General features: G+C 33.9%; 1 protein-coding gene across 1 annotated transcript in view; it reads left to right on the top strand.

Moving 5' to 3' along the window:
- The window catches only part of TNKS (tankyrase), a 176,426-nt gene that overhangs the window by 12,187 nt on the left and 150,817 nt on the right, over positions 1-13,422 (top strand). The window contains exon 2 of the mRNA XM_067721868.1: positions 12,242-12,466. Within this exon, the coding sequence (XP_067577969.1) occupies positions 12,242-12,466 (225 nt within the window). The remainder of the gene's footprint in view (positions 1-12,241; positions 12,467-13,422) is intronic.

Raw genomic sequence — 13,422 nt, 5'->3', positions numbered from 1 at the left:
GTACTTCATGAACTCTTATTAATCTGAAATTTTACATTTTCCTTTAATTATGAGACATCCTGTCATTATTTCTACGTATATCTTTCCTCTCTTCCAATCCTCTGTCTTACCTGTTTCTTCTCATTCTCTGCTTCTGTTTATCCCTTTCAGAATTTTTTGGTGAAGTTCTTCTACCAGTTTTTCCTCAGGAATTTCTCCTTTGTTTCTATTATTATTCAGTCAATTTATTGTATTCTTTATTTCTCCTGTTATATTTTTCATGATAATATTTCCAGTTGGTTTTACTTGGTAGATTTTTGTTCTCATGTTTTCAGTATTCTCCAGTTTTTCTCTAGCAACATTTAATATGCCAATTTTAAATGGTTTTTTTTGGTCTGTTAATTCTGCTTTTATTTGCTCTTTCATGGTACTTGCACTCCTCAGACATCTTATTATTTTCTGCTGTGAGCTTATATTCCCTTGGAACTAACAACTATTTGGGCCAATATTGCATTTGTTTGGGAGGATGAGTTTTGATGGGGGTCCGGTTTAGGACTGGTGAAAAACCTGTGTTCTAGGTTTTGGTTCTCCATGTGGTCTGAGGCAAATAGGGACATGCCTCAGGGTAGAGAGGCTCTGGATGGTGGTTACATCGTAGTTGTTGAGGATTTCACTGAGCAATTACATGAGGTGAGTGCTATCACCGTCGTGTAATTGCCTAATTGGGAGTCCACCTGTACTTTGCTTCCCACCTCAGCCAAGTTCCAGTATTTTACCTTGATGTTACCCCTTCTCTTTTGGCTAGAGGTGTGCTGTAGATACTGCTTTCATATTCCACAGCACAGGGGACAATGTGATAATGTTGAGGAGTGAAAAGGACACAGATCACTTTCCTCTGGCCTGTCTTCTGTCCAGGATAACTGATCTTCTGCAATTAAGCTGATGTTTCTTCCCACAATGGCACCCAACCATTTTTTTTTTTTCTTCCCAAGGAGGAATGATTTCTTACAGTGTTTTTTTGTTTGTTGTGTTTTTTTAAGCTGGAATCTGGGATTTGTCTCATACCCTTTTGCTTCTGGTGATTTCCCAATGTTTTTGGAAAAAACACACATTTTTAACTGTGTTTGCTAATGAAATACTTCTTTTATCTGAGTATAAATGTTTTCCTTTCTAAATCAGATTCTATAAAATGGAAAAATTAATTGGTCAGAGTCCACCTTTGACAAATGAAAAATATATGCAACGTCATTGCTTTATAGAAGTCATTTTGTAGTTTGTTTTCTAAACTGTTATTTTAGAAATAACAGGGAATATACTCTTATAAGTCTTAACCATGACTTCTGATCTAATGAAGTGTAAAATAGTTCTTTATTTAAAGGCTAATAGAGTTAGAAGAGGAAGCAATTATGACTAATGTTAAGTAGAAAATGCATGTTTCTTTGTCATAGAACATTTCTTATAAGGTAAGCAGAAATCTATTATTAGGTACCTACAGTTCTGTGTATATTGGACTGCATAAATTTAACCCAGTGTATAGAAAACCTTTGACATTTTAAAGAATATATCACAAGACTTTCAAGACTTTCCCCAACTCCCAGCTTAGAGCATAATACTGGGGCATATAATTTCCTTCATAAAAAGTAGTAAAACTGAAAACTTTAAAAGACTAGAAGATAGGCCTGGTACACAACATAGTGATTCGATATTTCTATACATTACAAAATAATCAGTTATCATTTGTCACTATACAAAGATATTACATTGTTATTGACTGTATTCCCTATGCTGTACGTTTCATCCCTATGATTCATTTATTTTGTACCTGGAAATTTGTATCTCTTAATTTCCCTCATCCCCCAACTCCCTTCTCCTCTGGCCACCACCTGTTTGTTCTCTGTATCTGTGACTCTGTTTCTGTTTTGTTATATTTGTTCATTTGGTTTTTTTTTTTACATTACACGTAAGTGAAATCATAACGATATTTGTTTTTCTCTGTCTGACTTATTTCACTTAGCATAATACTTTCTACATCCATCCATGTCACAAATGGCAAGATTTTCTTCTTTTCTTATGGCACAGTAATATTCCTCTGTGTGTGTGTGTGTGTGTATGTGTGTGTGTGTATAATACCTTCTTTATCCATTCATCTGTTGATGGACACTTAGGTTGCTTCCATGTCTTGGCTATTGTGAATATGCTGCAATGAACATAGTGGTGCATATATCTTTTTGATTTAGTGTTTTTGTTTTCTTCAGAAAAATACCCAGAAGTGGAATTGCTGGATTATATGGTAGTTTTTTTGAGGAACCTCCATACTGTTTTCCATATTGGCTACACCAGTTTACATTCCTACCAGCACTACACAACAGTCCCCTTTTCTCCACATCCTCACTAACACTTGTTATTTGTTGTCTTTTTGATAATAGCCATTCCAACAGGTGTGAGCTAATAGCTCATAGTAGTTTTGATTTGCATTTTCCTGATGAATAGGGATGTTGAACAACTTTTAATGTGTTTCTTGGCCATCTGTATGTCTTCTTTGGAAAAATGTCTGTTCAGGTCCTCTGCCCATTTTTAAAATTGGGTTGTTTGTTTTTTTAATGTTGAGTTGTATGAGTTTTTTGTATATTTTAGATATTAACCCCTTATCAGATACATCATTTGCAAATATCTTCTCCCATTCAGTAGATGGCCTTTTCATTTTGTTGATAGTTCCCTCCATTGTGCAAAAATTTGTAGTCTGATGTAGTCTCATTTGTTTACTTTTGCTTCTCTTTCTCTTCCCTGAGGAGACACATCCCTATTGCTAAGACTGATGTCAGAGAGCGTACTGCCTGTGTTTTCTTCTAGCAGCTTTATGGTTTCAGGTCTTACATTTAAGTGTTTAATCAATTTTGAATTTATTTTTGTATATAGTGTGAGAAAGTAGTTCAGTTTGATTCTTTTGCATGTAGCTGTCCAGTTTTCCCAACATCATTTATTAATTTTTAATTCAGTACAATTATAAGTTACTGTGTTTAATGGACCTTTAGAGATGCTCACGGATATCTAGAACTACTGGTATTAAATTGCTGAATGATGACTTTGTTAGCTGGGAAAGAACAGTTACTTTAGGAACCTTACAGCTATTGCATAAATGTGTCATGGCTGAAATTTGTTTCATTGAAAGTAATTTTATTGTCATTTTTTTTTTTAATGTTTTTATGGGGGTGGAGGTGGTTTGGTATGCTTAAGAAAGTAACCAGGCTATTCTGATATTTTAGGTTCAAGTTTTTCCTAATGTTTTTTGAGAGAACAGTGAACACGTCTCATCTGTCAACAAGTACCTTTTTATCTTTCCTAACTTACTTTCTGTTATTTCTTCTGTCAGGAAAATAGATATCATATATATATATATATATATAAAGTTCATGAGTTATTTTGCTAGACAGTCCCAAACTTATTTTATTGTTACTTTGAATGTCTTTTGAATATAATTTTTTTGCACTTAAGGAAAAAAATTATAAATAAGTATATGTGAGAGATGCAGTATAAATTTTTTCATTGGTTTTATAAGTCGATGAATTTAGCAGTTCAAATGATATATAGTGCTTGTGGCTTTGCTGACGGTCCAGTTAGGTCGAAAGAGTCTTTAAGCTATGACTTTGCTACTATAAATAAAAACATCACTTTTTAATACTCCAAACACTTTAGGTTTTTCTCCTTTTATTAAATTTTAGAATGCATTGTTGTTATTTACAAGATTTAATATTGCCCAGGGTTGTTCCTTTGAAGCTTTAAGTTTAGGCAGTTTAAAATGCTGAACACAACTGAAACAAATTACTGTCTCTATGAACTCAGACCTAGTGAATAGATACCAATGACCTTACATTTGATATTGAAACATTTTTGAGTGGTTTTAATTGAAACTCTAACGTTAGAATAAGAAACTTGGTACGTATATTGGGTTCAGGTAATGTGTAATGAATTTAGGTTTTCCTCCAGTGCCAGCACAATGCTTTCCACATAGTATATTTTAAAATTTCTTTGAGTATGTGAAATAATGTAATTGTTTCTCCTACTGCTTAGGGGAAAGAATGTGCTGAAATTTACAAGAGGTTCCTATTACTTAGTTTGGTTGGGGAAGAAGAATTCATCAGTGTGAACTTTTTATTGCTACTTGGCTTGCCCTGCTGAAATTCAGACTCTGTTACTTATGACTCAGAGGTTCTGCGTGATCTGGTTTTACTGACCTTTCCTAATGCACCACTGCCCCTTCCATCCCCAAAGCAATGAAAACCTTAAAATACCCAATAATCCTTGACAGATATGCATAGGGTATTAATGGAGAAAAACACAAAATAGAAGAACATAAGAGACCTCAATTTAAGGAGAGGTATATCATACATATGGATTAGAAGACTCAGTATTTAAAATTTTCAACTTTCCAGAATTAATTCTAATCAGTAAGCTTTTAAAGAAAACAATTTCCAACAGGCTTCTTCATGGAACTTGAAGATATTTATATTGAACATCAAAAAACAGTAATAGCCAATATAATTTTTTAAGAGGAGCAGAGTGGATTGACATTGCCCTACTCAATATCTAGGCTTATTTTGAAGTTAAACTGTTGAACAAACAAACTGATGGAAAAGAAAAGATACGGAAAAAAATAAAATTAGATCTTTAACTCACACCATACTTACAAGATCTAAATGTGAGAAGCAAGGTTATAAAATTAATCTAAAAGAAAATGTAGGAAAGTATGTGAATAGGAAAGATACTTTAAAGATCACATAGGAAGCACAAACCATGCTTCCTATGTATGTAGGGAAAGATTGTTTAAGTTTAAAACTTGTCTGAAATCAAACACAATGTAAACAACGTTTAAAGACAAGCCATAAACACAGAGAATATATTTATAATGCATATAACCAACACAAGATTGGTGTTCAGAATATATAAAGAACTCCTACAAAACAATAAAAAAAAGACAAATGAAAAATTGGGCCAAGATATCTGTCTGATAGTTGACAGATGAAACTTAAATTGTCGTGGATTCAGCTATAGATATTCCAGAACTCAACTAACAGAAACTTAAAGCCTAAGGACATTTATTTCCTGCTTGACAAGTCTAGAGGTAGGAAGTTCAAGAGTTGGTCCAGTACCTTATGAGCATAGGAAGGATCTATGCCATTATTTTCATAATTCCCTTGACCTTCTTATCATTTCAGTGGCTTCAGATGTCACCACCTTTTATGAGAAATTTTCTAAAAATAGAGAGGAAAGGAGAAAAGAGAAAGGGACCCTCTTCCTTCATACACCTTCTCTTAATGGGGAGAAAAATCTTTTCAGAAGTTTCTAGATTTTCCCTTCTGTCTCATTGCCAGTCACTGACAGAGAGGAATGAAATCACCTTTCCGGCTTAGAGTAATCAGGAGTCACTCCCTGGACTGGGGAAAGGATTGCCTTCTCTTAGCATATATTGGCTGTCCAATTCCTGAGCAAAATAGAGTTTCTGTTTGCCAGCAAGAAAAGGGGATAAAAAAACGCTTTTAGAAAAAGCATTTGACAAAATTCAAATCCATTTATGATAAACAGTCAACAAAGTGGGTATAGAGGGAACATAACTCAACATAATAGAGGCCATATATAACAAGCCCACAGCTAACGTCGTACTCAGTGGTGAAAAGATGAAAGCTTTTCCTTTAAGATCAGGGACAATACAAGGATGTCCGCTCTTGCCACTTTTATTCAACATAACATTAGAAGTCCTAGCCAGAGCACTTAGACAAGAAAAAGAACTAGAAGTCATCCAAATTAAAAAGGAAGAAGTAAAATTGTCACAATTTGCAGATGGCATATTATATATAGAAAATCCTAAAGGCTCCATCAAAAAGCTTTAGAATAAGAAAATTCAATAAAGTTGCAGGGCATAAAATCAATACATAAAAATCTGTAGCCTTTCTTTGCACTAATAATGAACTATCAGAGAAATTAGGAAAACAATCCGATTTACAATTGTATCAAAAAGAATAAAATACCTAGGAATAAATTTAACCAGGGAGGTGAAAGACCTGTATATTGAAAACTGTAAGACATTAATGAAAGAAACTGAAGAAAACAAATAAATGGAAAGGTAGTCTGTGCTCATGGATTGAAAGAATTAAAGTTGTTAGAATGTCTATACTGTTCAAAGCAATATATAGATTCCATGCAACGCCTATAAGAATTCCAGTGGTATTTTTCACAGAAATAGAACAAACAATTCTCAAATTTGTATGGAATCACACAAAAGACTCCAAATAGCCAAAGCAGTCTTGAGAAAGAAGAACAAAGCTGAAGGCATCATATGCCCTGATTTCAAACTACATTACAAAGCTAGAGTAATTAAAACAGTATGGTATTGGTATAAAAACAGACACATAGATCAATGGACAGAATAGAGAGCCCAGAAATAAACCCATACATATATGGTCAATTAATTTATGACAGGAGCCAATAATATACAACGAGGAAAGGACAGTCTCTTCAATAAATGAGATTGGGAAAATTGGACAGCTACATGGAAAAGAATGAAACTGGACCATTGTCTTACACCATACACAAAAATTAACTCAGAATGGATTAAAGACCTGAATGTAAGACCTGAAACCATAAAACTCCTAGAAGAAAACATAGGTGGTAATCTCCTTGACATAAATCTTGGTGATGATTTTTTGACTCTGACACCAAAAGCAAAAGCAACAAAAGCAAAAATAAACAAGTGGGACTACATCAAACTAAAAAGCCTCTTCATGGCAAAGGAAACCATCAACAAAATGAAAAGGCAAACTACTGAATGAAAGAAAATATTTGCAAATGATATTTCTGGTAAGAGGTTAATATCCAAAATATGTAAAGAACTCATGTTGAGGGGCTTCCCTGGTGGCGTAGTGGTTGAGAATCCACCTGCCGATGCAGGGGACACGGGTTTGTGCCCCATTCTGGGAAGATCCCACATGCCGCGGAGCGGCTAGGCCTGTAAGCCATGACCGCTGAGCCTGCACGTCTGGAGCCTGTGCTCCGCAGCGGGAGAGGCCACAACAGTGAGAGGCCCGCGTACTGCAAAAAAAAAAAAACAAAAAAAAACGTTGAAAACAATGACGGAAGAATGCGTGTGCGTTCGTGGGTGAATTGAAATTGAGTAGTCAGTCAAAGTCTCTCCTAGTTGTTACCTTTTGGCTGAGAATTGGATGACAGAAGGAGCTAGGCATGTGAAGATCTGGGTCCAAGGTCTTCAGGCAGAGCACACAGCAATTACAAAGTCCTCTAGACTGAAATAAGTTTGTCATATCCAGGGAACAAAAAGTGGAAGACAGGGTTAGTAAAGCTCAATGAGATGGGAGAGGTGAGAGTGGCCAGCTCACATAGAGCCTTGTTAGGTCATAAGGAGATTTTAGTAATATTTTATGTGTGTTATTGGAATCCATTGCAGGATTTTAAGTAGGGAAGTGACCTAATCTGATATGTGCCTTGAAAAGATCACTCTGTCTACTCTGTTAAGTATGAATTGTCGGGCAGCAGCTGTGACAGTAGAGAGACAAACAGAAGGTTATGTGCTGAAGTCTAGACAAGAGATTGTGGAACTTGAAACCAAGCTGGTGGCACTGGGGAGTAGGCAGATTTGAGATGTGTGTTTGGAAGTACAGTTCACACATATCAGGACTGAGGGGAAGAATTCTTCAACAGTAAAATGAGGGTAATGGTATCTCTCACAGGGTGTTATCACAGGAGCTAATGTTTGTCAAGCATTTGGCATACTTCTTGACACACATAAGAGCTTACTAAATGTTAGCTACTTAACCATTATTATTGTTATTTTTTTTGTTGTCAAGAACAGGGCATGTACTTTAAGCAAAAAGAATTTTTCTGTAAAAGCTAAATTATACCTGTTGTACAACTCTCAGATTGGAAGTGTTATAGCACATACTGTTTTGTTGGTAAAAATCAGAGTATTACTCTGTCTTAATTTTTAACAACCTTTGGATCGGAGGGAGATGGTTCATTGGTTTTCCTTTTGTACTTCATAATACTGAACCATAAATATATATATATATATATGTATGTAGCAACATTCCTTTTAAAAGCTGTGACTTAACTTTTTTAAATGTGTGCTAGCTTGACGAGCTGGGACGCTGAAAATCTTGTCTGCAGTATGTCTGTAATGCTTTCACTTAGGGACTGTTTCTTTGAGTTAGTTATTGATACGTTACTTCAAATTCTATGTAGTTCTTTGAACTGACCCTAATTATTATTTTTACTTTGGTTCTTTAGACCCAAATAAACAAATCAATTATAGAGATAATTATGACTACAAACCTTGGTTATGAAACAAAGGCCTTATATAACCATCAGAGATAACAAATTCTCTTTATGTGTGAAAAATAATGCATATGCATTCAACATGGATAGAATGGCGAATGACCAATTATGATTTGTGCTTAACAGTACAGGTAGAGTATATGTTTTGATAAACTTTTTATGTATGGTTTTCTAAATTACAGTACTTTAAATAGGGGACTTGTTTGTTTCATAGATAACAAAACCTCTGATTTAATAATGTATTTTAATACAAAATCAAATTAGAAGAGTTTACATCATAATTGCCATATAAAATGTATCTTTACGGGTTTTGACTGTTCACCTCCACCTTCTTTTATAAACTTATATGTGTACACCCACATATATTTTATACAAAATTATGTTTTTATATAATAATTAAGAAAACAGATAATCAAAAAGAAAAATATTCCATACTTCTACTGCTTAGTGATTTAGTCTCTTTTTCTACCCATCTATGTATCAAATATATATATATATATTTTCTCCTATATTTTGTTTTATATATTTTTAATCTAAAAGACTGATCTAAAAAAAAAATCTATGTTGTTGAATTTTCTGTAATATCCTGTTGTGTGTGTGTGTGTATGGTCTATACCTTTTTTGGTGATTTTTTTCATTGTGGTAAAATATATGAATTTTAAAATGTTAAAATTTTGTTTATTTTAAGCAATTTAAAAATAAAATACCATTTTAGCCATTTTAAAGTATATGACTCAGTGACATTAAGTACATTCACAGTGTTCTAGCGTCCTTTTAATACAGGATGGTATTATATCAAAAACCATCACTTCATCATTCACTTAACAGAGTCTTTATTGTTGGGCATCTAATTTCCGTGATTTTCTATAAATATTATGATAAATATTATTTTTATTTTTTTAGTAGGCATTCAATTTATACTGTTTTAATACAATAATTTTAGACCCAGAATTACACATACAAGTAAATCTAAAAGGAGGGGAAAATACATGTTACATTTGTACACCAACATTAATGTGCCTGCAAGTTCCTATCATAACACAAAATTTTAGTGAAACTTAAAAGTGGCATATCCAGGTGTATGACTTCTATCTACAATTATCTCTGGGACCAAATGCATTCACATTCCTCCACATGACTCCACAAGACCACTTCATAAGGATTCACGGGGCCCCAACATAGCACCAAATGAAGAATTTCCTTGCCACCAAAGATTCAGGGAATGAGCATAGAACTCCAAAAACTACTCTGAAGATGACTCTCTTTGTGTTTATTCTCACCATTTTCCAATTTGTTTAGATGTAGCTAAATATGGTCTACAAGTACCTACAAAAGAAGTTGGCCATAAAATTACTTATAATAACACAGCAAAATTTAGTTCTCTGCAAAATAAGTTAATATAATACTATTTGTTCCCTCCCATAGATAACTTTGGATTTGTAATATTTAATTTCCTTCACTTCTATTTGAAAAGAAAGAAAAAACATACAATAGGGGTAGCCAAACTATTGCATGGAAATATTTATCCCTTACTTTCTCTCCACTTTACAAAGCAAATTGTATGATTCTAACACTTAAAACAAAATAGACTTTAGGAATAATTTGTTCTAAACTACCTGTATAAGTTTCCTGTGGCTGCTGTATCAAATTACCACAAACTCTATGGCTTTAAAAGAAATTCTTTTCTGTCACAGTTCTGGAGGCTGTCAATCCAAAATCAGTATCACTGGGCCAAAATCTAGGTGTTGGCAGGTCTGTGCTCCCTACCAGGCTCTAGGAGAATCTGTTCCTTGACTATTCCTTGTGGATGCCAGCATTCCTTAGCTTGTGGCCACATCACTCTAATATGTTATTATAAATATTCTTGATGCAAAATATTTGTTCATATGTGAATCTTTTTTTAAATGATAAGGTTTGAAAAGAGGTATTGTTGAGTCAGAGAGTATTTAAGCCTATTCATGATAATGCTACATTTTTTCTAAAATGTCATACCAGTTTTTATTCACATTTTCAGTATGTGAGCACAGTTCCATTTCACCACTTCCTTGCTGATACCAAGCATTTTTGTTTTGTTTTGTTTTATTTTATATTTTAGATCTAAAAGTTTTAGTAAAAAGTAAACACACTCTTTGCTATTTTGCTTCAAAGTTATAACGTATATTTTTTAAAGTACCAATTGATACGTTAAGAAGTATCTTATTTTATCTTTATTTATTAGTGAAGAAAGGAAATTAGTTCTCAAACACTGTTAATGCACTGATGAGGGTGTGTTTGCACTCAGGCTTTACTCAGATCTATAAAGCAGGAAAATCACTAAATCTTCATGGGTAAAGAAAGCACCTATGGCCCAGTGGGAGAGTAGGGCTGTGACAGTAGAGGCAGGAGGCACATTGAAGTCAGAGAATTAAACAGAATGTAATATCTGTAAAGTTCGGCATATAATAAAGAAACAGCAGGATGGTGATAGTTACATTAGCATGTACCCTATACTTTTGGTGTTCCAGTTACTAATATGAAATTGACTTCTTTTCACCCAAAATTTTCAACTTAATTTGAAGGATATTTTCTGTGGAAACCTAATTCTGATAAATATCTGTGGAAACATATCTTTTACTTTGAAGACTTTTTTTAGAGCCTGCTTTCCTGGAATGAGTGGATTTCTAAAGAGAGTGTGGAGGACATAACATTGAAAGAAACCTTTTTCTTTTTCTTTCTATTTTCCACATAGTTCTCATTTATTTAGTTTATATATGCATAAAATAAAGGAAGATAGGACCCTTATTGCTTTTCAGTTTTATTTAAGATGTCATTTTCTAACAACATTGCATGGTAAGTAATAGCATGGAGGTAGTGATACCTAGCCAGTTAAGTTCTAGTTAAATTTAAAGTAGGAAAGAAAGGATCATAAATGAAAGTATTAAGCTGTAAAGATAAAAATACTAATATTTGCAGTTTCCTTTTTTTTTTAACCCATTGCAATGTAGCTTGTAACTTCATCACAGTACTATAATGACTTTCAAATTGTCAAAATAACTGTTCTTTTCCATTCTCCATTGACCTCACTAAATGCTCATCATGTTGGACTTTGCATAGTGTTGTTGCCCTTTGACTTCCATAATGGTGTGTTTTCTTGGTTTTCCTTACCTTTCTCAGTGCTTGCCTAGTCCTTACAGTGCTTTAGATTTTTTTCTAGCTCTTCCGACAACCCCCCGCCATTTTTCTGTCTGAAAATTGTGATACTTTTCACCAGTGTTCTGGCTCTGTATTTCCAAATGCCTGCATTCTCACTTGTTTGTCATAAAATTTCCTCCAACTCAGTAAATCCAAGCTTGAATTGTTTCACCTAACCACCCATTCATTTAGTTTGGCTACCAGTCCCAAGATAGATGTTATGGCATTATCTTTATTTCTTCCTTTTCAAATATCTTGTAACCAAACTATCACCGCATATTTCTGGTTTCCATATGTTCTTCTCCAGTTGCCCTAGTGTAATGTTGAGTGTTGTGATTTGGCTTAGATTTGGTTGTCATTGGTATTTAAATAACCTTTATTAAAATGTAGAGATGGATTTTATACATATTATTTTGTCTTGTGAAGCATGAGGGGAAAGTGAATGCCTTGGACAGGAATCTTGCCTCATTCATTTTACATTTCTAGCACAGTTGCCCAGCACATAATAGATGTTGAAGAAATGTTTTTTGAAGGAACTGAGCAAATTAAGGGAAGAGCTTTCTTAGTTCTAAGTTCTGTGAGATGAGAGAATCCATTTGAATGGCAACTTTTTTTTTTTTTTTTACCTTTTTGCTATAGAACACAGTACTTCAGTTGTTCGCATTTGTTGGTATTGTTAAAGGAATTCTAATGGTTCTTTTTACAAAATTGACGTACAGTATAAAATATTTTCCCTCTTCCGTTTTAGGTTTTGGAAGGAAGGATGTCGTAGAACACTTACTGCAGATGGGTGCTAATGTCCATGCTCGTGATGATGGCGGTCTCATCCCGCTTCATAATGCCTGTTCTTTCGGCCATGCTGAGGTTGTGAGTCTGTTACTGTGCCAAGGAGCTGATCCAAATGCCAGGGATAACTGGAACTATACCCCTCTGCATGAAGCTGCTATTAAAGGAAAGATCGATGTATGTATTGGTAAGTATTATTTGTTGATATCTAAATTGTACTATCAGCCTGACAGGTGTAACATTTTAAATGAAGGTTTACACAAGGAAGAAGGGTAACTTTTTCCTTGTTTTTTATTGCAGTGGAAATAGTGTTCCCAGAGAATAAATAAAGAAGGCTTTATTACTTATTCTTAGAAACAATTCTTTTCCACCAAGGGGAAGTAGAGGGATGGAAATCTAAAGTTGGTTAGGAACAAGTTTCGCAACATTAACTCTCCAAATGTGAGGCAAATGTCCACTGGTGTGGAACTAAATTTTGATGGATTACTGTTATCAACTTTAGTTAATTTACAGTCTCTTTAAAAGACTGCAAGTTTTCCATCCTAGCATCAATGAGAACCATTATAAAGTACAAGTTCTAACTGAACTGGATGACATATTTGGAGGTTTTAGGTTGATTCAAGGAAAGTCATGTAGTACTAAGGCAAAACCTTTTTCTTTATGTTACTAAAATTGAACACCAGCTATTTTATTAGCACTGGAAAAGCTCTGAGTGGTTTGAATACAGTAGTTCAAGGCTTAATATTTTCAACATGTGCCATAGTCTAGAGAAAAAGCAATTTCAAACAAAATTGAAATTTTCAACGATTTTAAGTATTGTGATTATATGAAATTGTATTCAATCAGCATGTCTTTCTATTTTATATGTATCTAAGTATATATATTTTTAGATTTTGCTATATTTTATAAACTCTTTCATTTTGAATCTAAAACAAGCTTCTAGAGAACAAGCATAATTTCTCCTGAGTGTATCATCTCCTTCTTGAAACTTAAGGTGGTGGATGTTCGTTTAGCCTGTGGCAGGTTGATTTACATAATTGTTGTCTTCCTGAATGGCATCCATTTGTTTAGTCAGATATTTTTATGATAAAACTCAAATACATATGTCATTTTTAAAGGTACAGAGGCGGTGCCATTATTAAG

The sequence above is a fragment of the Pseudorca crassidens genome, chromosome 21 (genome assembly GCF_039906515.1).
Source record: "Pseudorca crassidens isolate mPseCra1 chromosome 21, mPseCra1.hap1, whole genome shotgun sequence".
NCBI classification, from domain to species: Eukaryota; Metazoa; Chordata; class Mammalia; order Artiodactyla; family Delphinidae; genus Pseudorca; species Pseudorca crassidens.
The sequence above is the reverse complement of the archived record's forward strand: the minus strand, read 5'-3'. Positions and strand labels throughout refer to the sequence as shown.